This window comes from Lutra lutra, chromosome 7, assembly GCF_902655055.1.
Source record: "Lutra lutra chromosome 7, mLutLut1.2, whole genome shotgun sequence".
Taxonomy (NCBI): domain Eukaryota; kingdom Metazoa; phylum Chordata; class Mammalia; order Carnivora; family Mustelidae; genus Lutra; species Lutra lutra.
In genome coordinates, this window is record NC_062284.1 from 130,601,910 (window position 1) to 130,627,988 (window position 26,079).

At 46.3% G+C, this 26,079-nt stretch overlaps 2 protein-coding genes across 12 annotated transcripts in view; one reads left to right on the plus strand and one right to left on the minus strand.

Moving 5' to 3' along the window:
* The window catches only part of LRRC74A (leucine rich repeat containing 74A), a 45,968-nt gene that overhangs the window by 18,552 nt on the left and 1,337 nt on the right, over window positions 1-26,079 (minus strand). For 4 of the 10 annotated variants that reach the window (XM_047737391.1, XM_047737389.1, XM_047737395.1 and 1 more), the window contains exons 1-3: window positions 8,847-9,233; window positions 6,909-7,402; window positions 5,743-5,839 (exon numbers count right to left, since the gene is read on the minus strand). In XM_047737391.1, coding sequence (XP_047593347.1) covers window positions 5,743-5,839; window positions 6,909-7,402; window positions 8,847-8,886 — 631 coding nt within the window. In that variant the 5' untranslated portion in view covers window positions 8,887-9,233. The other 6 variants (XM_047737393.1, XM_047737392.1, XM_047737396.1 and 3 more) reach the window with 5 other exon arrangements.
* ANGEL1 (angel homolog 1) overlaps window positions 14,706-26,079 on the plus strand; it is a 38,942-nt gene continuing 27,568 nt past the window's right edge. Inside the window, exon 1 of one of the 2 annotated variants that reach the window (XM_047737384.1) lies at window positions 14,706-14,795. The gene's annotated coding sequence lies outside the window, so the exon portion shown is untranslated. Of the gene's footprint in view, window positions 14,796-15,046; window positions 15,131-26,079 lie in introns of those variants that run through there. The other variant, XM_047737385.1, reaches the window with a different exon arrangement.

Genomic DNA, 26,079 nt, shown 5'->3' on the forward strand with positions numbered 1-26,079 from the left:
CCATAAGAAAGGTGGCAAGTACTTAAGCAAATATATGGATATGGAAGAAAACAAGAGAAAAGAAGGCAACTGTTTGCCTTTCTCTTTAATCTTCCTTGCTCTCTCTGCCTTGATAGGGCAAGGAGTTCCAGGAGCCTGTGTACCCGCCCCTGTGCGCCCCCTGGTGGCGCCAAACCCTACTCTGGTGCCTGAAGTTAGTAGTGTGATAAAAAAATAAGACCACAGTCGCAGGACCAGAGGGGACCAACTGAGGCGAGCCCTTTGCGTCCAAAATCCCAGCTCCCTAAGCGCAATGAGCAATATATTTATTCACAAAAGAATTTTTAGAAATATTGCAATATTTCTAAAAATGCAATATTTCTAAAAATAAAAATTAATGCAACACTTCTAGGATGAACAAAGTTTTAAAATTTTAAATAAAGGTAGGATAAGACCCTGCCCTTGCATGGCGAGCCCTCACTCACCTCACCACAATCTGTTCCTTTTGGATCTTGTTTTATATTGGAAGTGTTGATATTTTGTTCAGCACAGACTTTTTTTTTTTTTTTACTTTTATAAAAAGTTTTTGACTTTTATAAACACTGCAACACAGTATTACTTACTTGGTTACTGAGCTTTTCTGTGCCCCTTAAATTCTGGGACTGAGGCATGTGCCCTCCTTATTTTACTCTCAGCCCAGCACTGCTAGACAGTTTAAAAGATTTCTGGAAAATTGGGGTGCCTGGGTGGCTCAGTTGGCTAAGCATCTGACTCTTGATTTTGGTTCCGGTCACGATCTTGGTGTTCTGGGATTGAGCCCTGCATCAGGCTCTGTGCTCAGCAGGGAGTCTGCTTGAGGATTCTCTCCCTTTTCCCCCTCTCCTCCACTCACACGCACTCTCTCTCAAGTAAATAAATCTTAAAATATTTTTTTAAAGATATTTTATTTATTTATTTGACAGAGAGAGATCACAAGTAGACGGAGAGGCAGGCAGAGAGAGAGAGAGAGGGAAGCAGGCTTCTTGCTGAGCAGAGAGCCCGATGTGGGACTCGATCCCAGGACCCTGAGATCATGACCTGAGCCGAAGGCAGCAGCTTAACCCACTGAGCCACCCAGGCGCCCCTCAAGTAAATAAATCTTAAAAAAAAAAAAGATTTCTGGAAAATAAATGACATAGAAGTTTATCCCCAAATTTCTCCTTTAAACTTTTAATAATCTGTGTATCTTTAACACCCAAACAGTGCTTGGCACCTAACAGTGTTCTGTCAACATTTACTGAATGAATGAATGAATGAATGAATGAATCCACTGAGACACAAATGTTTCTTGGTTGCATCTGTACCAGTGCAATAAAATGAGATAATAAGCTAGTCTAGGTATAAAATTAGGTTTCTAGCTATTCAAATTATTTTTACATCAATGGTTACAAATAGTAGAGCTGGCTGTAAGTTTGATAAAATACAGATGCCTAGATCCCTTCCTTTAAAGACTCTGATTCAGCAGCCTGGAATAGGACTGGGTAATTTGTCTTTTTAGAGAGGTTTCTGTATTAGGTTAACGTTATATTAGAAGTCTTAGCCGATGCAACTAGAAAAGTCACTGGAAGCTATAAATACTGGAAAGAAGAGACAAAACTCCCATTATTTGCAGACAGGATCACCTACTTAAATAATCTAAGAAAATTAACTGATGAAAATGTTAGGACTAGTAGGATAACTCGATAAAGTGACTGGGCGGGGGTGAGGTTTGCACCTGAGTGGCTCAGTCAGTTAAGCGTCTGACTCTTGATTTCGGCTCAGGTCCTGATCTCGGGGTGCTGAGCCTCATGTCAGGCTCTGCGCTGAGTGAGGAGCCTGCTTCAGATTCTCTCTCCCTCTCTCTCTCTCCTCCTCTCCTCCCCACCACTTGCATTCTCTAAGTAAATTAATGAATGAATGAATGAATGAATGAATAAAGTGACTGGATATAGTATCAACGTGCAGAAATTAATAGCTCTCAGACATATCTGTAATAACCACTTAGAATATATGATAGAAAAGGCATTCTGTTCATGCAGGAATAAAATGATAAAACACCTGGATCTATTATGAAATGTGCAAGACTTCTACTTCTTTTTTTTTATTTTTTTTTTAAACATTTTATTTATTTGACAGAGAGAGAGATCACAAGTAGGCAGAGGCAGGCAGAGAGAGAGGAGGAAGCAGGCTCCCTGCCGAGCAGAGAGCCCGATGCGGGGCTCGATCCCAGGACTCCGGGATCACGACCTGAGCCGAAGGCAGAGGCTTTAACCCACTGAGCCACCCAGGCGCCCCAAGACTTCTACTTCTAATGGAATAAAAGCACACTACTTTACTGAAGAAGATAAAGCCTTGAAGAAATAGAGACAAACCTAGTGCTTGGGATTTGTTCCCAAGCACTGACTTCAACATCCACACATTTAACCATCCTCATTTACAGATAACTTGCTGAGAGCCAAAATGGAGACCGTATATGGAAACAGATTTTCCATTGGTAGAATTGTAACCTGCTACTGTCTTCTTCTTTTTTTTAAAAGATTTTATTTATTTATTTGACAGAAAGAGATCACAAGTATGCAGAGAGGCAGGCAGAGAGAGAGGAGGAAGCAGGCTCCCCACTGAGCAGAGAGCCCGATGCGGGGCTGGATCCCAGGACCCTGGGATCATGACCTGAGCTGAAGGCAGAGGCTTTAACCCACTGAGCCACCCAGGCGCCCCCTGCTACTGTCTTCTTAAGTGAAGACATTAAATATCTCAAATACATCAATTCTTTCCTAAATTAATCTAATCTAAATATAACCCCAAGCAAAATCGCAATAGTTTGGGTTTTTTCATTTCTGTTTTTTTTTTTTTTTTTTTTTTTACGGAACTTGACAGGATGATTCTAAAATTCAGCTGGAGGAGAAATTGCATGAGAATAGCCAAGATTACTTTGAAAAAGAAGGTCAGAATTTGTCCACTCAAATATGAAACATATTGTGTCATATAATTATACAGCTAATATATTACATATTGTATACTTGATGTATTTTATTAATTACAAATAATCATTAAACTAAAACACATGGCATATAATTTTAATATTCTAAACAAATATTAAACCAGTGTGGTGTTGACATAGATATAGACACAGAGATTAATGAAATGGAAAAGAAAATCTAGAAAGAAACCTGTATTTATAGGGAAGTTTAATATAAAATAAAGGTGACATTTCAGATTAGTCAGTAAAGACTAGATTATTTAGTTGGTGACGCTGAGGCACCTGGCTATTGGTTTTGGAGATACAGTGTTTGATTCTTTCTCTTCCTCATGCCATGAACAACAACAAGTTCCAGATATACTAAAGATTAGGGATGAAAAAACAAAATCACAAAAACATCTGAAGAAAATTAAGGAAAACATTTTTAAAATTCAAAGTAGAAAACAGTTTTTTGAGCAGGACTACAAAAATCAAATCTATAAAAAAGTATGATGAACTTTTTTTTTTTTTTTTTTTTTAAGGAATTGACAATGGTGGGGCGCCTGGGTGGCTCAGTGGGTTAAGCCTCTGCCTTCGGCTCAGGTCATGATCTCAGGGTCCTGGGATCAAGCCCTGCATCAGGCTCTCTGCTCGGTGGGGAGCCTGCTTCTCCCTCTCTCTCTCTGCCTGCCTCTCTGCCTACTTGTGATCTCTCTCTCTCTCTCTCTCTCTCTGTCAAATAAATAAATAAAATCTTTTTTTTTTATTTTTTTTTTTTTAGATTTTATTTATTTATTTGACAGAGAGAAATCACAAGTAGATGGAGAGGCAGGCAGAGAGAGAGAGAGAGAGAGGGAAGCAGAGAGAGAGAGAGAGAGGGAAGCAGGATCTCTGCCGAGCAGAGAACCTGATGCGGGACTCGATCCCAGGACCCTGAGATCATGACCTGAGCCGAAGGCAGCGGCTTAACCCACTGAGCCACCCAGGCGCCCTAAATAAAATCTTTTTAAAAAATCACTTAAAAAAAAGAATTGACAATAGTAAAAAATACAAACTTAATAAGAAATCTGTGTAAGAAAACACCATAAGCAAAGCCATAGGTAACATTCTAACATTCAAGTGTGAATATGTATAATATATAGTTTCTAACACTCGATAATACAAACAATCCCACAGAACAACTGGCATTTCATAGCGGAAAATAAAAATGGAAATGAGCATCTGGAAAAGATGTTTTATTTCAGTAGTAATGTGGGGATGTAATAAAGATAGTAACAATGATGAACTCTTATTGAATTCTTATGTGCTAGGTATTGTTCTAGGTGTTCTAAATTTTAATTCACTTGATCTCAGCAGTCACTGTCTGAAGTAGGTAATATTATTCTCCCTCGTTTATAAATGAGAAAAATGAATCACAGAAGGGCTAGATAACTTGCCTTGTGTCAAAGCCAGGATTTGCGCCCTGACAGTAGTGGTCATGTTTCATGGGTCTCGTCCCTCCCTCCCCTGTGACTTCAACATCTATACACTCAATTATTCTGATTCACAAAAAACTTGCTAATAACCAGGAATTCACCAAAAACTTGCTAATAACCAGGAAACAGATATTCCATTGGTGGAATTATAGCTTGGTATAGTCTTCTTGTTTGTTTTTTTTTTTTAGATTTTTTTTTTAAGTACTCTCTACCCCCCGATGTGGGGCTCTAACTCACAACACTGAGATAAAGAGTTGCATGCTCTATTGACTGAGCCAGCAGGTGCCCCTGGCATGATCCTCTTCTTCTTCTTCTTTATCTTTTTTAAAAAGATTTATTTATTTTAGAGACAGAGAGAGAGAGAGAGAGAGCATGCATGAGTGGGGGAGGGGCAGAGGGAGAGGAAGAAGCAGGCTCCCCACCGAGCAGGGAGCCTGATGTGGGGCTCCAGCCCAGGACCCCAGGACCATGACCTGAGCTGAAGATAGATGTTAAACCGACTAAGCCACCCAGGCACTCCAATTTCTAATAATTCTATTTTCTCAAGTTCTTGATGCTGCCACTTACTAGAATTGGACAGCTCTCACAGTGTTTTGTTTCCTTGCTTTGCATTTTTGGACTGTGAGCCCATCTTTAGTGGAGCTTTATCTGTGAGAATTCCAAACAGCCTGGAGCCTCGGTCAAGGGATTGTTCCTCCAGTGGGGTGTTCTCTTTGTTCCTGTTGCATGCCCCAGGGCATTATCAGCATGGGACCACTTAGGTTAAATTCCAGGACCCTGAAGATAATATAAACCCAAACCACAAACCTGAGTGAGGACAAGTCTGTGGGTGCTAGAGTTCTCAAATGAGTTTTGTTTTTTTTGTTTTTCTTCTGTGAGAGAGACAGATAACAGACTAATTACAAACTGAGTGTACAATGGGGATCAGGTAGCAATAAATGCTGTTAAGAAATGCAGGGAAACAGGACAGTGATGGAGATGGAGGGGAGGTCAGGGAAGTCCCCTGTAATGAGAGGACATTTGAACAGAGGCATGAATAAAGCAACAGAATGAGCCATGCAGATACCTCGGGTAGAGACTTTTCAAGCGGAGGCTGGCATGCTGCCAAGTGAGTCAGAAGTCTCTTGTCTGGGAGAGCCAGGAAGCCAGTGTGGCCATGGGGAGGGGAAAAGATGACCAGAGGGCTTAACAGGGTGCAGACACAGTGTTCTGGAACCTGGTCTGGCTCCGTTAGACCCTGGATTCTCTGCTCTACCCCTTCTCTCCTTTTCATCCCCTTGTCCTCTCCTGCCTCGTCTTCCATGGGCTCACCTGAAAGCTGGAGGTTCCAGAGCGAAGAGATATTTCTCTGAAGGAATTCTGAGATGATTCTGGCCCCCTTCAAGCCAAGATCATTGTCGGAAACATTCTAAAAAGCAAGAACACCCTTAGGTGTGTTTTGAATACACCACCCACACGCCCTCATTAACAAATGGTGTCCAGGAGGGGCTTACTCAAGACCTGCACTGGGGAGTAGGGCTGGGTGGGGAGAGGGGCAGGGGAGAAAGGGGAGGAAGGATTGGGAAGAGCAAAGGAGCAGAGGACGATGAGAATTCAGCTTCCCTAACACCTGGCTGGGAGGCCTGCCTGCTGGTCTCAGTTTTCTCTGGTCAGTTTTGGTGACTCCCCACTTCTCTGGTTTGGCTCTAGTACTTTACGTTTTTTTTTTTTTTTTTTTTTTTTTAAGATTTTATTTTATTTGACAGAGAGAGACATAGTGAGAGAGGGAGCACAAGCAGGGGAGGGTGGGAGAGGGAGAAGTAGGCTTCCTGCCGAGCAGGGAGCCCAGGGTGGGACTCAATCCCAGGACCCTGGGATCACAACCTGAGCCGAAGGCAGACGCCTAACAACTGAGCCATCCAGGCGCCTCAGCCCTAGTACTTTAGATAAACTTACTGTACATTTTTTTGAAACCTAAGACAGCTTTATTAGGAGAGTTCGGCGTAAAGCAATTGAAAGATTCCTTCAGAGTAATTCATCATTGTAAATTTCATTCACTGATTTGTGAAACATGAATGACTGTGCCAGGAACACGCAGGGATACAAATGGACACAGTCTTTTAGGGCTTGTGGGAGGGACCTTTATACAAACCAGCCCTTATGATCTTAATTGTTTCTCCTCTTTTTTCCCCCATTTCTAAATTATGGTAAACTAGACATAACACAACATTTACCCTCTTAACTATTCCTAAGGGTACTGTGCAGTGGTCTGAAGTATGTTCACATGCTTATGCAACCCTCGCCATCATCTGTCTCCAGACACATTGTGTTTGAAGGAAGTATTTCGTGCCTTTATTTTCTCTAAATTCACTTTAAAGTGACTTTGCGGAAGGGCTTATAAGGTCCAGACAGAACTGGTTTCTTAGAGTTTCCTTGGGCCACGGGGAACACAACCCCCCAGCCAGCCTCTGACGCGCGGCCCTCCTCTGAGAAGTCACCTCTGGAGGAGAGGGGCCTCCAGGCCCATCGCAGGAAGCTGGAGGCTGGCCGGGGCCGAGGGGCGGGGGGGGGGGTCTCTGGCCCATCCTAGGTGGTGTCGAGGGCCCCGGTGCAGGAATGGGAGCCGGCAAAGGGGCCACAGTACCATCTCCTGCAGGTAGTAATTCTCTTGCAGCATCTCCACTAGGCTCAGGAGACCCTCCTCCGTGAGACAGTTGTCTGCCAGCTCCAGGGTGACCACACTCGTGTTGGACTTTGGCCGCCACAAGAAGAGGGGGAGAAAGACAGAGGGAGTCGGTGACCCGATCAGTTCCCTGCCCTTGCCCCGAGCCTGTCCTTTCCCTTAACATCCTGGCCTTTTCAGAGGGCACAGAGCTGCAGGCCAGCACTTCTGGAGAATGGACAGGAGCAGGAGGACGCCCAGGGATGAGCCATCCCGCCGAGGCGTGCTGGGACGGTATGCTTATTCTGGGCACCTCCACCAAAGGGGGCTCTGCAGGGGAATTTAGAAAGGGGTTATTAAAACGATGAAGTCCCTGAAAAATGTGGGGCACAGGGATGAGCTACACAGAGTGTAGTTATTTAGCCTGGAGGAGAGAAGCTGTGACCTACTCTAAGATTAGGGAGAAACTGATGCATTTAATCCAGTACTAAAACAGAAGGCGTCTACTGGGCCGGCTTCCTCCAGAGGTCTTGCTCAGGCTCTGGCTTATCTGGCACGTTTCTTTAGTCAGAATGTGGCCCCAGGGCTGCTTGGAAGGACCTGGACTTCAGTCTTAAATATCTACATCCAAGTCAGTCGGCATGCCCACAGGCAGCAAGGTCAGAGCAAGTGACTCGCAGCAAGAGGGCCAGGGGTCCGATCTAAGCAGCACCGTTGGCTATTCTCCCCTTCCACACCTCGGAGGTCCTGGTGCAGCACCGTGTGGGGGGCAGGGGACAGCCCCCGACCCAAGGCATATCCACATTCATCTCACCCAGGCCAGTAGCCACTGGTTACTCTTTGTGCCCACTGCTGGGGAGCACCTCTGCACCCCACCAAGTCCAAGGGCGCGGAGGCGGGCAGGGGAGGGAGGGACTAGACCCATGAAACACGACGTCTACTATCAGGGAGATTTTAAGCTAAGCCAGGAAAACACAACATGTGCAAAGCTGAACAGTACAAAAGATAAAGAGCGGTTCAGTCCGCCGAAATGTCACAGTGATTAACTGTCAAATTAGTGACACAGAGAATCAGAGAACAGAAGACTCCCCCCAGATGGAAACTTGTTACTAAGAGATAAGTGGCCCAAGTCCTGAGAGAATGCATTATTATCTGTTTTTTCCCCCATGAAACTCATGAGGTAATGGTGCATTCCTAACACCTCATTAATCAGTCTTTCAACACTCAATAAATTTTGAGACGGCCTTTTCGTTCTCTGCTCTTCCCCTCTTCCCTCCCCTCCAGAAAGCAGCACAATCTCACATTTCATGTAGCCTCTTAATGGACACATGCTAAACGTAAATGCTGTTCTAGTTCCCAAAATGAGTGCTTTTTTTTTTTTTTTAATCAAACTTTCCCTTTACTGTCTTAAATGAACAGTGTTGTGCTGACCTACAGTCGTCACGTGTTCTGTTTTTCTGGGATGCAAGGTGGTTTGTATACAATCAATTATAATTATATAAAGCCAGGATGAATTCAAGGTCAAGTCCTTGGTTGCTCATGCTGAGCCGAGAGAGAGAGAGAGAGAGAGAGAGAGAGAGAGAATTATTCCTGTGGGAAAACATGATCTACTCTACAGTGTGATCTTTTAAGAATTATAATGTTGCAAAAGGCAAACACTGAATACAATAGCTCAGTAGTGAACCTACTTAGAGCAAAGGTGAGCTTTGGAATTGAGATCCAGTCTGACATTTCGTATTATGCACTTGCATGAGTGCCCAGCCCGGCCACTTACCCAGGGCTGTTGCCTTTGCTTCGTGAATCAGAAAGATCATAGGCTTCCAAGGCCACGGTCCCTAGTAGCCCCCTTCCCAGGAGCTAGTGGGGCACACATGTCTATGAGGTAAATCAACTGGCAGTCAAGCAGAGCCTGGGGTAGGGTGGGCATAAAGCTCGCAATCTAAGGTCCCCTGGAGGATCTCTCTGAGTCTTGGGCCCCCCACTCCATCAACCCCCACCTCTACCAGTCTCCATGTGCCCCCATTGTCATGCTCACCACCAAGGCTATAGCAATAGCCTTGGTACCGTTGGGGCCCAGCCCATGGTGGTTGAGGTTCATGTAGGACTCCTCCATGTTCCGGAGAAAGTAGGAGACAGGCACTACGCGCATCAGTTTGCAGGCCTCCAGGTAGAGCTCCCTTTGTCCGGTGGTGAAAAATTTCTCCGTATCTACACAAAAAGATGCAAATGAATGAAGTGGGGATTCTCTTCTCCCTCTGCCTTATTCCCCTCTAACCCCGGGGCCAGGTGTGCTTCTGCCTGGTGTCCCCTCTGCCTGAGGATGTCCCTGTGGCTGTGTGCGCAGGAGGGTGGCTCCAATCTCAAAAGCAGCCGGAGGTGGGAGAAGGAGACCTGAACTTCAGAAAGTCCCAGATGGACGTGTCCCTTTGGGGAAGAGACAAGGCCCCTGGTTCTAGGCCCCAAGCTTTCCTAGGAGAAGAAGTGTGGCCCACGCCCACCTTCCCGGGTTGCCCGCATCCGGGACTGATTATCAAGGATGCATAAAGGCCCAGCTCCCTTGCCCACCGTGGGACAGCTCTGAAAGGCCAAACAGATAAGAAGCTCATTTGTGAAACGGGCAGCCTTCATTCAGTTTTCGTTTCACGACCACGGTTGAAATGAGAGCCACAAGGGAAGCTTTACTAAAGATTTCAAGAGGTTCCAACTTTAAAATCCCTAAGCAGGACTGAGAGGGCGTCTCAAGGTGACCAATCAGTGCAAGGTGGAGAGGACCCCCTCCCCACCCCAAATCAGCTGGAAACGAACAAACTTGAATTTGAGGGGGCTTTCCTCTTTCAGAGACTTGCATGTCATTTTTCCTCCCAAAAAGGACAGTCATGACTCCTTTACCAAGGACAAATCTAGCCCTGAATCACAAAGAGCTGATCAGAGCTAAAACCAGCTAGCAGAATATGGCGATTTATCTTTCCATTCCAACCATTTGAGGTCTTTGTTCTTGGGCTTTAGACCTGCCTGGCTTGTGGTCGACGGGCAGTGGGCCTCCCTGGGTTCCGTACGCCCTCGCAGCTGTCCCCTCATTAAGTGAGCCCCTTCGATGGCAAGGCTTCCCACGGCCCGCCGGGGTCTAAAGCCTGCATCTGTTTTTCCTTCGGATGCCAGAGCCTTTGTCCAACCCACCCCGGACATTTCTGGGGCAGACAATGAGAGCTTTGTTGGTGAAAGGACAACCCTACAAGGAAGTTGACTTTGCAGGCACAGCTCCTAACTGGCCTTCTCCTTAGGATGGCTGGAGAGCAGAGTCTCTCAAACTCCGCACTACCGAGAGAATGGAGTCGGCTAATTCTCGGGTGCGAGGAGCTGTCGTGCGCCTTGAAGGATAGTTAGCAGGATTCCTGGCCTCTGCCAGTGACAGGCCAGTAGCATCCTCCACCCTGCCCTGGCCCCGTTTGCCAGATGTCCCCTGGGGTACAAAATCGCGTCCAAGTGACAACCACTGCGGCACAGGACAAATGGCATGTGGCAGGTGACAACTTGTCCTGCTTTCTCTCCCTCCTCCGTGGCTTCATCGCCAGCTTGCCATTGCACCTGGGCTAGTGTCTCGGGCCTGCCCGGAAGCCCTCCCCGCCCTGTTCCCAGCACCTCAGTCCCCGAGGCAGGGACATGAGAAGCCAGAGCAGCTGGGCCTTGGGTTTCTGTCCCAGCACAGCACAGTTGCCATTGGAGATGTCTGTTTGCCACGGCAGGGTCGGTAAGCCCCACCTTTGTCCTTGGCACTAATTCTGCTTTGTTTCGTTCTGCTGACCCTTTCTAGCTGTGGTCACTAGGGTGGGATTTCATCCGATTTTTTAAAAAAATTATTTATTTATTTATTTTAAAAAAGATTTTATTTGTTTATTTGACAGACAGAGATCACAAGTAGGCAGAGAGACAGGCAGAGAGAGAGAGAGGAGGAAGCAGGCTCCCCTTTGAGCAGAGATCCCGATGTGGGACTCGATTCCAGGACCCTAGGATCATGACCTGAACCGGAGGCAGAGGCCCACTGAGCCACCCAGGCGCCCTCATCTGATTTTTCAAAAAGATTTTATTTATTTATTTGAGAGACAGAGTGAGAGAGAGAGCATGAGCTAGGGGAGCAGCCGAGAGAGAGGGAGAAGCAGATACCCCGCTGAATGGGGGGCCCGATTCAGGGCTCGATCCCAGGACCACGAGATCATGACCTGAGCCGGAGGCAGACGCTGAACAGACTGAGCCAGTCAGGCACCAACCAGCACTGTATTTCCGAGGCAGCTTGCAACAGTGTTATCTCTTGTGGGGAGTTGGGGGGTGGGGGAGAAGAATGGGGTGAAAACAGGAAAATGGGAGAAAACGTCCAGTTTCTCTCTGCCACCCCCTCCAGCCAGGTAAAGTTCCACGTTGAAAACATCAGTACATTAGCGTACTGATGATGAAAATGCTAATCAGTACGTCTGGACATGGAAAGAAGTCGGAAAAAGAGCAACAAGACGTGGGGTGGGGTTGGGGTCAGGAAGGAGGCGTGCGTAGAGGGGAGGCTGTGTGTTGATCGTGGGTGGGGAGGTTTACAAACTCGCTGACCCGGAGGCCAGAGCACAGGAGAGGAAGGCCACTGGGCTAGCCTCAGGCTGGAAGTTCCAGGCTAGCCCATCAGTGGGGTGAGCACAGAGCTCACCTTGCTACACAAGGGGTCTGGGCACTTCCCTGTTGGGGAAACAGAGAGGGAGAGAGTAAAGGCATTTGCGATAACAGAGTCCTTGGGGCAGCTCAGAGAGCTCCCTCCTTCTCCGTCCGCCCCCCTCCCAGGCACACTCGATCTGTCCAGGGCGAACTCTCAAGTAGGAGAACCGAGACCTTGAATGTGAGTAGAGAGGAAAGCCACCAGGAGGCAAGGTGGGCCACAGACACTCCGGGGACCCCACAACACGGAGCAGGAAAGCAGATCAGCAGGGTGGGGCAGACAGGGGATCTGCGAATGGTAGCAGCTCTCCGTGGCCTTGGGCAACTCACACAATCTCCGTAAGCCTCAGTTTCCTCCTCTTTAAAAGGCGGGTAATAAGACTACCTCCTGGGACGCTAGCCAAGATGACAGAAGATGCCACATGCGGAAACCTTGAGAAAGCCAGAAATCCCCATTCGTGTATGGGTTTGGCTTCCAACCAGCTGATGTGACCGCTCTGCTCCCCGGGGAGGCCACGAGCACAGGGCAGCTACAGCTACGGCACCGGGCCGGCCTCGAGGAGGACCCCATGCTGCTGCCCCGTTCCTTGTGCAGGACAGCCCGCTGGCCAGAGCCATGGCCCACCCCGGAGAGCAGAGCCTCCAGCTCCTGCGGAAGGGGTCGCACCACCACCCCACGCACCCAGGGCCCACTCTCACCTTCGATCTCCAGGTCTGTTTCTGAGCTCTCCCGGGCGGCCTTGTCTTTATCCACACCCACGGACGCCTCGGCCTCACAGTAAAGGGTTTCATCGCTGTTCTGTGGTGCTGGGTCTGTTTCGGGTTCATCTGGAAGAAAAACTCATCTCCTGATGCTGGGAATGAAAGCTGTGGGCCTTTCACGTGGAGCCCGACCTGGCTCCTTTGCTCTGTCAGCCGGTCCTGGCCACAGCCTCTGACGCCCCCGCCTCACCGGGCTCGGGGAGCCGTGGAACTGCAGTGTGCCTTCAGTCCCGCCAGGGGGCTCCGTTCCACGGGCCGTCCCTCCCGGACCCAGTGCTGCCCCCTGATGGCCCGCAGGGTCTTGTGTTGAACACCCGCCCTGCTCCTGCCCGGTTCGCTGCTTTGGGCCCATCTCGGAGACTGGCTCCTTGCTCATTCTTTTCCTTCTCATTGGGTTGGGTGGGGTTCAGGGTCTGCTTCACTCTTCCCGGGAGAGGATGTGTGCCGATGCCTAGGCTTCCTCATTGGCGGGCACAAGCCATGCTGAAGGCCCGGGGCGGGGCAGGGTAGGGCAGGTGACTTGGGTCAAATGTCAAATGAGGGGGTACAGGAACAGTCCCAAGGAGAAAGAAGGATAACTTGATCCCTAAAAACTTGACCTAGCTTCTCTCCCTTCCAATCCAGCATTTTAGGACCACGAAGAAGGAAGGACTTGCAAAATCTTGCTGGGGTTGAAATTAATTACTGAGTACGTATCTATGCCCTTTGCTTTCCTCCCACCAGTCCCTACACTCGCTGGACATGGGTTTTCTGCCAGTGGACCACTGATCTGGGATCAGCATGGGTTCCTGAAAACCTCACACAAGGGTCCAGAGCTAGTCATCCCACCTCTGTGGGATGAAATGTTTGGGGAGCCATGCTCTGCCACCAGGAGCCCATCAGAACTTGGCCAATATACTCTTTGGGTGGGCTGAGCATTTGTGGTGGTGGCCCCAAGTTTTAACCCACTAGGTTCTAAGATAGTGGGTTCCTAATGAATCCATGCAGGTCTGTGTTTTCTTAGTCCTTATCCATAAACCCAAGCTCCAGTGTTTATTTCCAAGAGGGTAAGACAAGGTCTACATGATAAGGGCTGGACGGAGCCATAGCCCAGCAGTTGGAAGACATACAGCGGCTTAGCCATCAAACTCAGCCATCGAAAAGTGATGACTTTCTGAGTCTTAATATCCTCATTAGTCCTACAATTTGAGAATTCCATCCAATGCGTAGAATGCTCGTAGATGTTTAACTGGCTCTCAAGGCAGGGCAGGGGTGCGGAATCCTGATTTATAGTATGAGCCAATTTGGGTGGTGTAAATATTCCCAACATGGCTGAGTACCTCCACTACAGACCGTATTTGTATTCTACCCATTCTTTCACAGAATGAAAAAGAAAATCAGCCAGAGCTAGGACAAGCCAATTCCAGAAGATCATTACATCCAACTCTCTCACTCCCTGTTTGAGAAGCCCTGAAGCCAAGTCACTGTGATACTCCATCCCGCTTCTAGAGGAGAGGTCCCACATGAGGAGGGGAGGGGGCTTCGGGGTCCATGTGATCCCTGGGTATTACACTGAGACTGCCCAGAAGGACCTGAGAGATGAGAGATAGGATGCCTGTTCACCTTGTGTCTCAGGCTCAAGAGGCTCATCATTGTCCATGGTTCCAGGGCCCTCCTGGTGGCTGCTGTCAGCTTCTCCCCACCTCTCTGCTGCTCCCCTAAGAAGCACACCTGTCCATTCACTTCTGTCTCAAAGTCTGTGCACCCTGCCCTTCGCACAGATAAATCCCAGGGGGGCCTGGAGTTATCTTTCCATCCCAGCAAGCCCTAGGGACAGTGGGCTGTGGTGGGAACAGGATAGGCATGGAGTGGACCCCAACTCTGTCTGGGAGAAGTCGCTGCTTCCCCGGAACATCAGGGAAAGTGGTACAGCCCGATTCCTGGGAGCCCCGTCGAAAGGACGCCCATCCACCTGCGACTTTGTGACTCAGGAGCCGCTTTCATCTCACCTCTTCAACATTCCATGACCTCATGCAGTCATTGTGATCCACGCGGGTGGACCTGGCAACAGCAGCCAGCCTCCCACCCTCTTGGTGGCTCTGGCAGGCCCTCTTTTCTCATATGTCTGTGGGGGCCGAGCCCAGGCTTGGCTGTGAGTGTGCTGGTGCTGTGGGCGGGCCTCTCCGTGGTGGTGCATTTCCCTCCAGGGCAGGAGCAAGCCCAAGGCCCTTAGTCAGGTGACTGTGAAGAGCGGCCACCATGTTCTTCTCTCAAGGTGGTTGTGCTTCAGGTACGAAATATTTCAATGATGGGTGAAGTCCGTTTTCTTCCACCCAGTTCTCTTTCCTTTTTTCTTTCCCCCTCGGGAGAGTGTCCTCAACCTTGGAGCAGAAGATCAAAAGCAAAGCCCGGGAAACATATGTTCTATCACCACAATTTGTTGCAGCCAAAGCACTGTTCAATCCAAATTACCGGGTTGCCTAACTTGAAACCACTCAACCATCACTCACATGCTGGGCTGTTTTCACATGCCTTGGAGTTGAAGTTCACTTGCAGTTTACTCTCAAGAGAATCTGGAGGCGTGTTTGTTCCTTCTTGATAAGCTTTCAGCACATCAACGGTCAGGTCAGTGACTGGAGGGCTGGGGGATGTTGGAAATCCCTCTTTGCCACTCGGAAGAATGACGACAATCTAGGAATTTGTTTAGAGAAGCCGTAGTTAGAATCTTGGACCAAAAGAAACATGTATATCTGAGATGTTACTCATTCCTTCAGGGATTCATTCTGTAAGATTTAGGGAGCATCTATTATGTACGAGACACTGAGGTAGGCAACCACTCTGGGGAGGGGGTACAGACATCATTATGGACTGGACCTTTCAGGGCAAGTATCATACAAGACAGAAATTGACACAGCTACCCCTAGGGTGTAAGGGTCATGCACAAACATTTTTGGCAGAGCTGCCGTTCATAAAACAAATCTGGGTCACCCTAAATCAGCATGGCAACACCATTCTCCCGTGGTTAAATATCATGTGTTTCCTTGAAAGAAACACCAAGCAGACCAGGGGGAGTGCTTGGCTTCTAGGATGAATTGGTAAGCATGTGTCCTGGAGACTCTTCGGGCATCTGGTATACTCCCATGCTGGTGCAGAGGATACGGAAGTATCCTTAAAGGAGAAAAAAGGGGACTGGAAAGTATGTTGGTCCTGGTCTAAACTCTAGGTGCTCTGTCTGGACACCACCACGTGGTCTCACGCACAAAGAGGGACTTAGAAAATTTGGAGGACAACACCCTAAATAGCCACTGGGCAGAGGTACCAGGCAGTTACTAGAAATTGATTATGGTCATGAGGGAGACTGAGTTCAAGGGAAGGTGAGGTTTCTTCAGGCTGGGGAGCATTTGTGGGCTCTGGGCAAGTAGCACCCTGGCCAGAGGCATTTCCAGGAATGCGGAATAAAGGAAGCAGCAGAGTCCCAGGTGAGTTTGGGGGAGTATAGGGTGCAGGGAGTAGCAGGGAAAAGGGAGGCAACAAATACCAGAGCAATTTCAGGGATAGATTCAATGCAGTGGAAAGTCAATGGGAAGCCACTGAAGATTTTTGAACAGGAGCGTGATTTAATCAGAGCTTCTTTTTATGATGGTGGACAGCAATTATTTATTCGGGGGAAAGAGTATTCTGGAGAAATAAAAATGTTCAAGAACCATAATTTTAAACTTTTCTTTCTTTTTAATATCATAAAATCTATCTGCAACTTCTTTTTATATGTTATTTTAAAAGTTTATTACTGAGGGGTATCCTTTTTATTTTTTTAAAGATTTTACTTATTTATTTGAGAGCAAGAGAGAGAGCACGAGTTGGGGGTTGGAGAGAGGAAGAAGTGGGCTCCTTGAGGGGCTCCATCCCAGGATCCTGAGATCATGACCTGAGTTGAAGGCAGACACTAAATGGACTGAGCCACCCAGGTGCCCCAGAGTATCCTTTTTTTTTTTTTTTTAAGGATTTTATTTATTTATTTGACAGAGATCACAAGTAGGCAAAGAGGCAGGCAGAGAGAGAGGAGGAAGCAGGCTCCCCGCTGAGCAGAGAGCCCGATGCAGGGCTGGATCCCAGGACCCTGGGATCACGACCTGAGCCGAAGGCAGAGGCTTTAACCCACTGAGCCACTCAGGCGCCCCATAGAATATCCTTTTTTTAAATTAAAGTTTTAATTCTGAAATATTTAAGGGGTGCCTGGGCGGCTCAGTGGGTTAAAGCCTCTGCCTTCGGCTCAGGTTGTGATCCCAGGGTCCTGGGATCGAGCCCTGCATCGGGCTCTCTGCTCAGCGGGCAGCGGGCTTCCTCCTCTCTCTCTGCCTGCCTCTCTCCTACTTGTGATCTCTCTGTCTGTCAAATAAATAAATAAAATCTTTAAAAAAAGAGAAATATTTAAGACTGTATCAGAGTCACAAAAATAATAAGGTTCCGGTATACTCTATGCAGCTTCCCCTTGTCTTTACATCCTGCATAGCAAAATTTTATCAAAAGTAAGAAATTAACATTGGTGCAATGTTATTAACTCCACTACAGATCACATTTGTATTTTACCCATTCTTTCACTAATGCCCATTCTTTGTCCTGGGATCCAATTCAGGACCCTACTTTGTGTTACCATGTCTTTATCTCTCCCAAGATATGACCTTTCTTCAGTCTCTGTCTTTTATGACCTCGACACTTCTAAAGAGTCCTGCTCAGATGTTTTGTGGAATGTTCCTCAGTTTGGGTTTGTCTGGTGTTTTGTCATGATTACTGGGAAAGGTGCCAGAGCAGATATGCCCTTCTCAGCACATATCAGGGACACATGATGTCAATATGTATTACGCTGTTGTCTTGGTCAAGGTGGTATCTGACAGATTTACCTACTATAAAGTTACTGTTTTCCCCTTTGTAATTATTACATATTTTGGAGATGTTTTATGCAAATATCCTATTTCTGCTTAAACTTTTTGCCCAATACCTTATTTATTCTGCCCAATAATTATAGCATGATCTTACATCTTATACCGTGATCTTACTGAGGTCTTGCTTCAACCCTTATTACTGTCATGTTTCAATGGTGATTTTCTGTTTCCCACAGTCCTTCTATGTTTCCTGATTGGAATTCTTTTGTGGGAGAGAGTGGTCCTTCTCCCCTATTTGTTTGCTTATTCAGTTGTTTATCTTCACAGGGATCATGGAGGCTTATTTTATTCAATACAGTGCTACCATTATTTTGCTATTCAAGTTCCAGCTTTGGTTATGGGAGCTCATTCAGATTCACCGCTGTGCCCTATTGACGTGTGCCCCGCCTTTTATTTTTATTTGTTTGATCCCTTTCTTCCCTTCTGGCGCCACAGGCATCAAACACTTTCCCAAGGAGAGTGAAAGCCTAGGTCTGAGTGCTGGCATGCCCATCACTGTTGGGTTGGCACTGCTTCTAGTCCTTCCCAGTGGATAGAGCTAGGAAATACACCTCTGTCTGTCTGCATATACACTAAGCCACACATAACACACATCTGTATTTATTTCCATACCCGTCTATCTGTATATATATTAAACAAAGCCATGAATACACCAATACCCCCTGATTCCGATTCAGCACCACCACCTGTCTTCCCCCTTTACATATTTGTCATTTCTTTCTCCTCAAGAAAACCTGCTCCCATTTTCTACAATGTATTTACCTCTTTGCTCATCTCTAGTATACATATAAAGTAATTCCACAATTGCTAAACCATAACAGGGGAAACAAATTTACCAACTAGAACACAATGTCTGTAATTATATAGTGTGTGTGCGTGTGTCCTTATGTATCCAGTTAAAACACTCCGCACCCCTCCCCCTCCCCGGGCAAATTATCTAGGTCTGCTCTTCCTAGCCTCTTCAATGTGGTTATTTGATTCATTTGTAACATAGGTTCACTGGTAACTGCCTGCATTTCATCCCCCCGCCCCCAAATCCTGGTTGATTTTATTTAATTTACATACAGCAACATTCACCTTGTACAGCACAGTTTTGTAGGTCTCGACAAATGCAGAGAGTCATGTATTTACTACCATGGTTCCACTCCAAACAGTTCCGTCACCTGAAAATTTCTCTCATGCTGTCCCTTTATGATTAACCCCTTCCCAGCCTAAGCCAATGTTAGAAATCACTGTTCCATCCTTATAGGTTCACGTTCTCCAGAGTCATATAAATGAAATCATACAAGATGTAGGTTTTCGGGGGTGGGGGGGTCTGGCTCCTTTCACTTAGTAAAATTCATTTAAGATTTATCCATGTTATTGCCTGAAGCAGTAGTTTGTTCCTTCATATTTCAGAGTAATATTCTATTGTAGGATGTATCACATACTATCCACTTACCTGCTAGATCTTCATAGTTTCCCTTTCTGGTGATTATGCATAAAGCTGCTATAAACAATCGGGTTTATACGGTTTCTGTGTGAACAGAGATTTCTCTTGAGTAGATACTAGAAGTGGGATTGCTGCCTGTATGTAGCACGTACATGTTTTGCCTTGTGAGAAACAGCCATGTTGTTACCCAAATTGCAAAGGAGCTTCGCTAATTTGAATTTCCCCTAGGAATATACAGTAGCATCAGCTGTTCTACATTCTTGCCAACTCTTGATGTCGTGGTATTTCCTGGTGGTTCAAATCTGCATTTCCCTAGTGACTAGGAATGTTGAGCATCCTTTCATGTGCTTTTTGGTCATTCATATATCTTTCTTACTGTTCAGATGTTTTGCCTATTTTAAGTTGGATGGTTTAAATTCTTACAGAGTTTTGAGAGTTCTTGATATATTCTGGGCAGAAACCCTTTGTCAGAAATGTGGTTTGCAAATATTTTCTCCCAGTCTATGGTTTAGCTTCTTATTTTTTTTTTTAAGATTTTATTATTTATTCATTTATTTGACAAAGAGAAAGAGAGAGAGAGTGAGTGAGTGAGCGTACAAGCATGGGGAGTAGGAGAGGGAGAAGAAGGCTTCCTGCTGAGCAGGGGGCCAATGTGGTGGGGCTCAATCCCAGGACTCAGACACCATGACCTGAGCTGAAGGCAGATGCTTATCCGACTGAACCACCCAGGTGCTCCTAGCTTTTTAGTCTTATCGTGTCTTTCAGAGTATGCATTTCAATTTTTATAACGTTGAATAATTTTGATAATTTTTCAAAATTCATAATTTTTAAAAATTTATTCATTTGAGACAGAGAGAGAGACACACAGAGACAGCATGAGCAGGGGAGAGAGGCAGAGGGAGAGAAGCAGACTCCCTGCTGAGCCAGGAGCCCAACAAAGGGCTCAATCCCAGGACCCGGAGATCATGACCTGAGCCGAGGGCAGATGCTTAAGCATCTGAGCCACCCAGGCGCCCCTCAAAATTCATAAATGAAAAATTTTCAAAATTGATCAAAATTACCATTTTTTTCTCTTACAGATCATGTTTTTGGTATCATATCTAAACGTTCCGCCTAACCCAAGGTCGTGTTGATTTTTTCCTATATTTTATCCTAGAAGTTTTATGATTTTAGCTTTTACATTTAGGTCTACAATCCATTGATTTTTTTTGTGGTAAAATATGCCAACAAAAAATTTATATTTTAACCCTTTTAAAATGTGCAAGTCTGTGGCATTAAGTACATTAACAATGTTGCATAACTGTCGCCACCATCTGTTTACAGTGCTTTTTCTAGGATCCGTTTTGCATGAGGCATAAAAGGTACCTTCGTGAGGTATGGGTGGAGATTCGTTGTGCGTGTGGATGTTCGAATGTTCCAGTACCATTTGGTGAAAATTGCCTTTTTACCACTGTCAAAAGTCTGTTGACTCTATGTATCCTTCAGGGTTATTTGTGGGGCTAGCATTTCAGAAACCATATACCCAGCGTGTGATGTCCCACCTAATCAAAATGTTGTACTTTTAAACTACTAATTTGGGCGACGAGCTCCTGTGGCACTGGGAGGTAGGCATAAGGCACTTAAAAGTTGGGAGGTAAACTGACTCAAGAGTTAATCCACAGACCAGGGACAAAAGATACTGTCCCAGGGGAGGAGGGGAGGCTCGGTTTTGATTTGAATGAGTCAAAGAGAATATCACCCTGGGCACGGTATGGCCCAATACTAAGAGAATGAAAATTTCCTTTTTTATTGTCAGTCTCACTGCTATAACACTTCCACTAGTGGGGAACACAGCAGAGGGACCCTTAACTATCCTATAAGGTACCATTTACACAACAGTTATAAGTGCAGACACTGTTCAATGGAATTGACATTTAAACCATCTATTATTATGCTATTATGAGATACTATGTTTGATTCCTATTTTACAGAGGAGGAAACTGAGCACCGACAGGCTAAGTAACTGGCCCCACATCACAGAGCTAGAAAGTGGCAGAGCTGGGACATAAATGAGGTCAGTCTGGTTGCAGAGCCCATACTGCCTCTCTACACTGCCCCCTTGCTGGTGGTTTAACATGACAAGGTTGTTCTCCATTCATGGCTCAGAAGGGTCTGGGCTCAGGGGGTAGATTTCAGGAGTTGCCAAACTATAGTCTGAGGACCGAATCTGGTCCATTGCTTGCTTTGTAAGCAAAGTTTTCTTGAAATACAGTCATTATCAGTCATTTAGGTATTTCTGTGGTTGCTTTCATGCAGCCACGTGGCAAAGTCAAGTTGCTACTGAGACCCCTAGCCTGCAAAGCCAAAAATATTTCCTATCTGCTCCTTTAGGGAAAAGTTTGCATTGTATTTGATCTTTTTTTTTTTTTAAAGATTTTATTTATTTATTTGACAGACAGAGATCACAAGTAGGTGGAGAGGCAGGCAGAGAGAGAGGAGGAAGTAGGCTCCCTGCTGAGCAGAGAGCCCGATGCGGGACTCGATCCAAGGACCCTGGGATCATGACCTGAGCTTAAGGCAGTGGCTTTAACCCACTGAGCCACCCAGGCGCCCCATGTATTTGTCTTCTATTAGCATAAGATGATGAAGATTTTAGGTCTCCAAGGAAAGAATGGAGAGAAAAGAATCCAAGAAAATTGGCAGAAACCACGTTAGGAGGCAAGGTTGAGGAAGTGCAACCAACGAAAGAAAGAGATGCCATTATTATTAGATGTAATCATATCTCATTTTTTGTGAGAGCTTTTTAAAATAAAATGATAGTTGTAAATCAAGTGGAATTTCAAATACGGGGGGGGGGGTCTTTGAAAGAAAGTCCCTTGCAGAATTATAAAGGAAAAAATGCCCCATTATGTGTCCACTTTTGCAAGTTTGGGTTTTATTATGCTCAGTTTCCTTATGAAACTGACGCTCTCCAGAAAGAAGGACTTTTTATTCATTTATGTGTTTGTTCCTTCTATGTGTTGGATGCTCTAGGCTGGCTTAGGCAACGGGAACAGAGTGGCGAAGCTCATGAAGTATACAGTTCGCTGAGGGGTACTGACGAGTAAAGAGACAGTGACAGTGTTGGGCCCAGAGTGAGCAAGGGTGTGAGAGAAGCAAATAAGAGGAAGCTTCTGGTCCAGACTGGGGGCCGTGGTGTGTTTGTGTGTGGGTAGGTGCTGGGGATTTGGGAAAGCTTCCTTGAGGAAGAAATGTCTAAGTTGAGATTTGTAGGTCCATTAGGCAGTAAGCGGTGAAGACAGAAGGAGGGGGCAGACCCAGGGGAGGAGGAGAGGGATTTGGGGCTGGGAAGAAAACTTCCATAAAGTCCCTGCAGCCTGCTGGAGTGGGATCCTCACCTTGGCTGGGGTGGGGGGAGGGGAGGTGATAGAAGGGAAGGGCTGAAGGATGAGACAGGGAAGTGGGCGGGGCCAGCTACAGAGGGCCTTCACTGCCATGCTAAGGAGTTTGGCCTGCATTTTGAAGATGGTGGGGGTTTGCAGAGAGGTTTTAAGCAGCAGTACTACTGGCCATGATTCACAGAGTAGAATACTGCTCTGTGCAGTGTGGAAAGCAGACTGAGGACAGGAGGAAGATCAACACCAGTTAGAAATGGTTGCAGGAGGGCGCTTGGGTGGCTCAAGGGGTTAAAGCCTCTGCCTTCGGCTAGGGTCATGATCTCAGGGTCCTGGGATTGAGCCCCGCATAGGGCAGACAGCCCCGCATCGGACTCTCTGCTGGGCAGGGAGCCTGCTTCCCCCTTTCTCTCTGTCTGCCTCTCTGCCTACTTGTGATCTCTGTCTGTCAAATAAATAAAAAATTTAAAAAAAAAAGTGGCTTCGGGGTGAAGTGGACTCCTTGAATAAACATAGAGAAGGCCAAATCCCTTGGACTTGGGGCAGATCAGATATGAAAGTCAAAGGGAGAAGAAAAAGCCAGAGGCCTGGGTAACTTGATAGCGATTGTGCCATTCAGAAAGAAGAGGACAGAGGAGCCGAGGGGACAGAGGGGCTGTCGTTTTTGGGAGGATGGTGGCAGAAAGTACTGAATGCACCTTTGGGCATGTTGAGTCTTTGTTTCTGGGACATTCATTGAAGAGGTCCATAGGCGAAAGGATTTATGAGTCTATGGCTCGGGAAAGGGAATAAAAACATAGATGTATGAGTTGTCAGTATGTGGATGGTATGTGAAGCAACTGGAGGGGTGAGATTTTCTCAAAGAGGGGCTTTAAAGTAAGAAGAGGAAAGAGACCAAGGATGAAATCTTAGGAACACCGTCATTGTCTACAGAGTTAGAAGGAAAACAAGAATATCGCAGAAACCAAGGGAAGAAAATCTTACAAGAAGGGGGATTATGCAAAATTATAGAACATTCAAGAAATAATAAAGCCTGGAGGGTGCCCATTCCATCTGACAACAAGGAAGGCACTGGGAATTTTGGTGGGGAGTTTCAGTGGAGTGATGAGAGTAGAAGCTATATTTCAGTGGAATGAAGATGAATGAAAAGGAAGCATGGATATCAGGAGAAGACAACTCAAGAAGCTTGGCTGTGAGGGAGATGTGGGGAGGTGGAAGGATGGCTGGAGGGGGCCTTTGGCTGGGAGAGAGTTTCATATAGGAGAGATCTGAAGCATGTTTAAATGCTGATGGGAAGGAGTCAGGAAAGAAAAGGAGAGGGGTGAGCAGAAGGAGCATAATCTCTGAGGAGGCAGGAAGAAGGGATCCCAAGCATAGTGGAGTAGTCAGCCACTGTGCTGGGAAGGAAGGAAGAAAGGTGGTTATGGATACCGGCCAGTGTACTGGGGTGGCAATAAGGAGTAGAGCGTTTTCACTTGGTGGTTCCATTTTTTTCTCTCAAGTTGACAGCGAGATGATCTCTAGAGAACAAGAAGGGAGATCATAGGACAACAAGTTAGAAAAGAATTGTCATCATGGAAATGGGAGAGAAAGCTAATTAAGAACAAAGGATTGCTGGGGAGGGTTGAGGGCTGAAGTGTGAGGCTGGAGACCAGAACACTAACAGCTCCAGTCAAGGGGTTGGTAATTTTATTCTCCAGTGCTCAGCAGCCCAGATGTCAGAGCCAGGAAGGAGAATGGTTTCACTGAACTCAACAGGTGTCATTTAAGAACAGTGGGCAGGGGAGTCGATATTGGGAACAGTGATAAAAGGCAGTTCATGGAGATTCCATATAGGATAGAAAAAGAAATGATGACTGAGGGGAAGCGTGAGGACAGAAGAGAGAATGCCAGGGTTTGATGGAGCTAACAGCTGAAGCAGAAGTGAGAGTGGGAGAGGCAGAAAGCCATGAGATGATCCACTGGGGTGGGGGTCTGAACTTATGATTTCAGAGGTGGAGCAGTACTTGGCCGTGATACTCCAAGGGTGTCAGAAGTGGGAATGAGGCCACTGAGGAGGTGGTGCCAGTGAGCTTCTAGGCTTTGGGATGACTCATTGACTTTGGGCATGGGAGGACTCGAGGTAGGAAAAACTGAGTCAGGGGTAGAGTCTGCAGTGGAAGAGGAGAAGGGGGCCTGAGGTCAAGAAAAACCGGGGTGAGGTTGGGGTAAACACTGATGAGTGCTTGACAAACGTCTGATGAATACACGAATACAGGAATCAGTGAATATGTGAATGCATCAACTCAGACCAATCTGGCACATTCTGGGAATATTTAGCCGTAAATCTCGAGATCCCAGAGGAAACACTAGGATTACAGAGTCCCGGTTAGGAGGAGTGTACGGGTCTCAGGTTATCATAAGCGTTAAAGGTAAGCAGTTCTTTTCAGCCTATCCTATCTTAAGAGGCTATTTGAGTCCTCTAGACCTGCCCAGGTCCAAACAGATAGCTACTAACCCCTTGTAGCTATTGAGCACTTGAATTGTGTCTAGTCTAAATCAAGATGTGCTGTCCACATAAAACACACCGGATTTCAAAGACTTGGTACAAAAAAGAAAAAAATATATAAAATATTTCATTTTAAAGTATTGATGATGTTGAAATCCCAATTTTGGGGAATCGATGCATTTAAATAAATAAAACATTATGAAACATTATTAAAATGAATAAAACATTATTAAACATTATTAAATAAATAAAACATTATTAAAATGAATTTCACCTGCTTCCCCCCCCTTTGCATATGAGGCTACTAAAAAATTTTAAATTACAGATGTGGTTCACATTGCATTTCTCCCGAGCAGCTTGGCTCTAGGCCTTGGTCAGTAGCTTCTGCAATCCCGAAAGGAAGGATTATGCAGCCTGTGCGATGCGCATGTTCTACCAGTAAATGAATAAAGGCAGCCATCTTGCACTTCCACACATACCTGGGGCAGGAGTACAATTTGAACCCGCAAAGGCTTATGTTTCTTGTATACAGGAAATTTTGCTGTAAGAGAACACTTTGTATCCCTCAAAGTATTACAAAACCTTCCCCTGGCCCTACCAGATGGGGTCTGCATCCTTGCAACGACCCAGTGGTTTATCATTGTCTCCACTGTTATCACAGTTGGGATAAACCGAGGGACTCATCCGGTCTCTCTTCTTGGAGTATTTCTGATATGATGAGGCTGCAGATGGCACAGACTGTACTTTATACTTTTCCTTTGACTGGGAAAGCCTGAGACTGTTCTCCTCCATGCCCAGTCTCCTTGGAATCTACGGGGAGGGCTTGCTTAACATTACAGTTTGGAAGGCCCTTATTTCTGCCAGGGATTGTAGAAGATGACCCTACATTAGCAGTAGCCAGAGCTGGCTTGGGCTTAAATTAAAAAAAAAAAAATAGCCAACACTAAGAGCTTACCCTAGGGTGGAGGAAACTGAGGCTCCAAGAGGTTCTGTAACCCGAGAGGTTCCACAGGTGTGAAGTAGGCAGAGCCAGATCTAAACTCAGGTGGTCTAACTCCAAACCTTGTGACGCTCACACCCCCTACACTTTTCAACACAGCTGATTATGGCCTGGGAAACAAAGATAGAGCAGTCTCACTTACCTGGCCTCAGGGAAAAGCCTTCCTTTTCTCCAAAAGAGTATGGCATCGGTTGGCCTGACACATTTTGCTCACACACGCGTTGAACAGCACAGTTGAATGCAGGTCCTTTCCACAGAGGTTCCTACACTGTACACCAGAATAACTTGGTCCATGTTAAGGGCTGCATTCCAGACCTGTTAAATCAGAACCCTGGGAGTA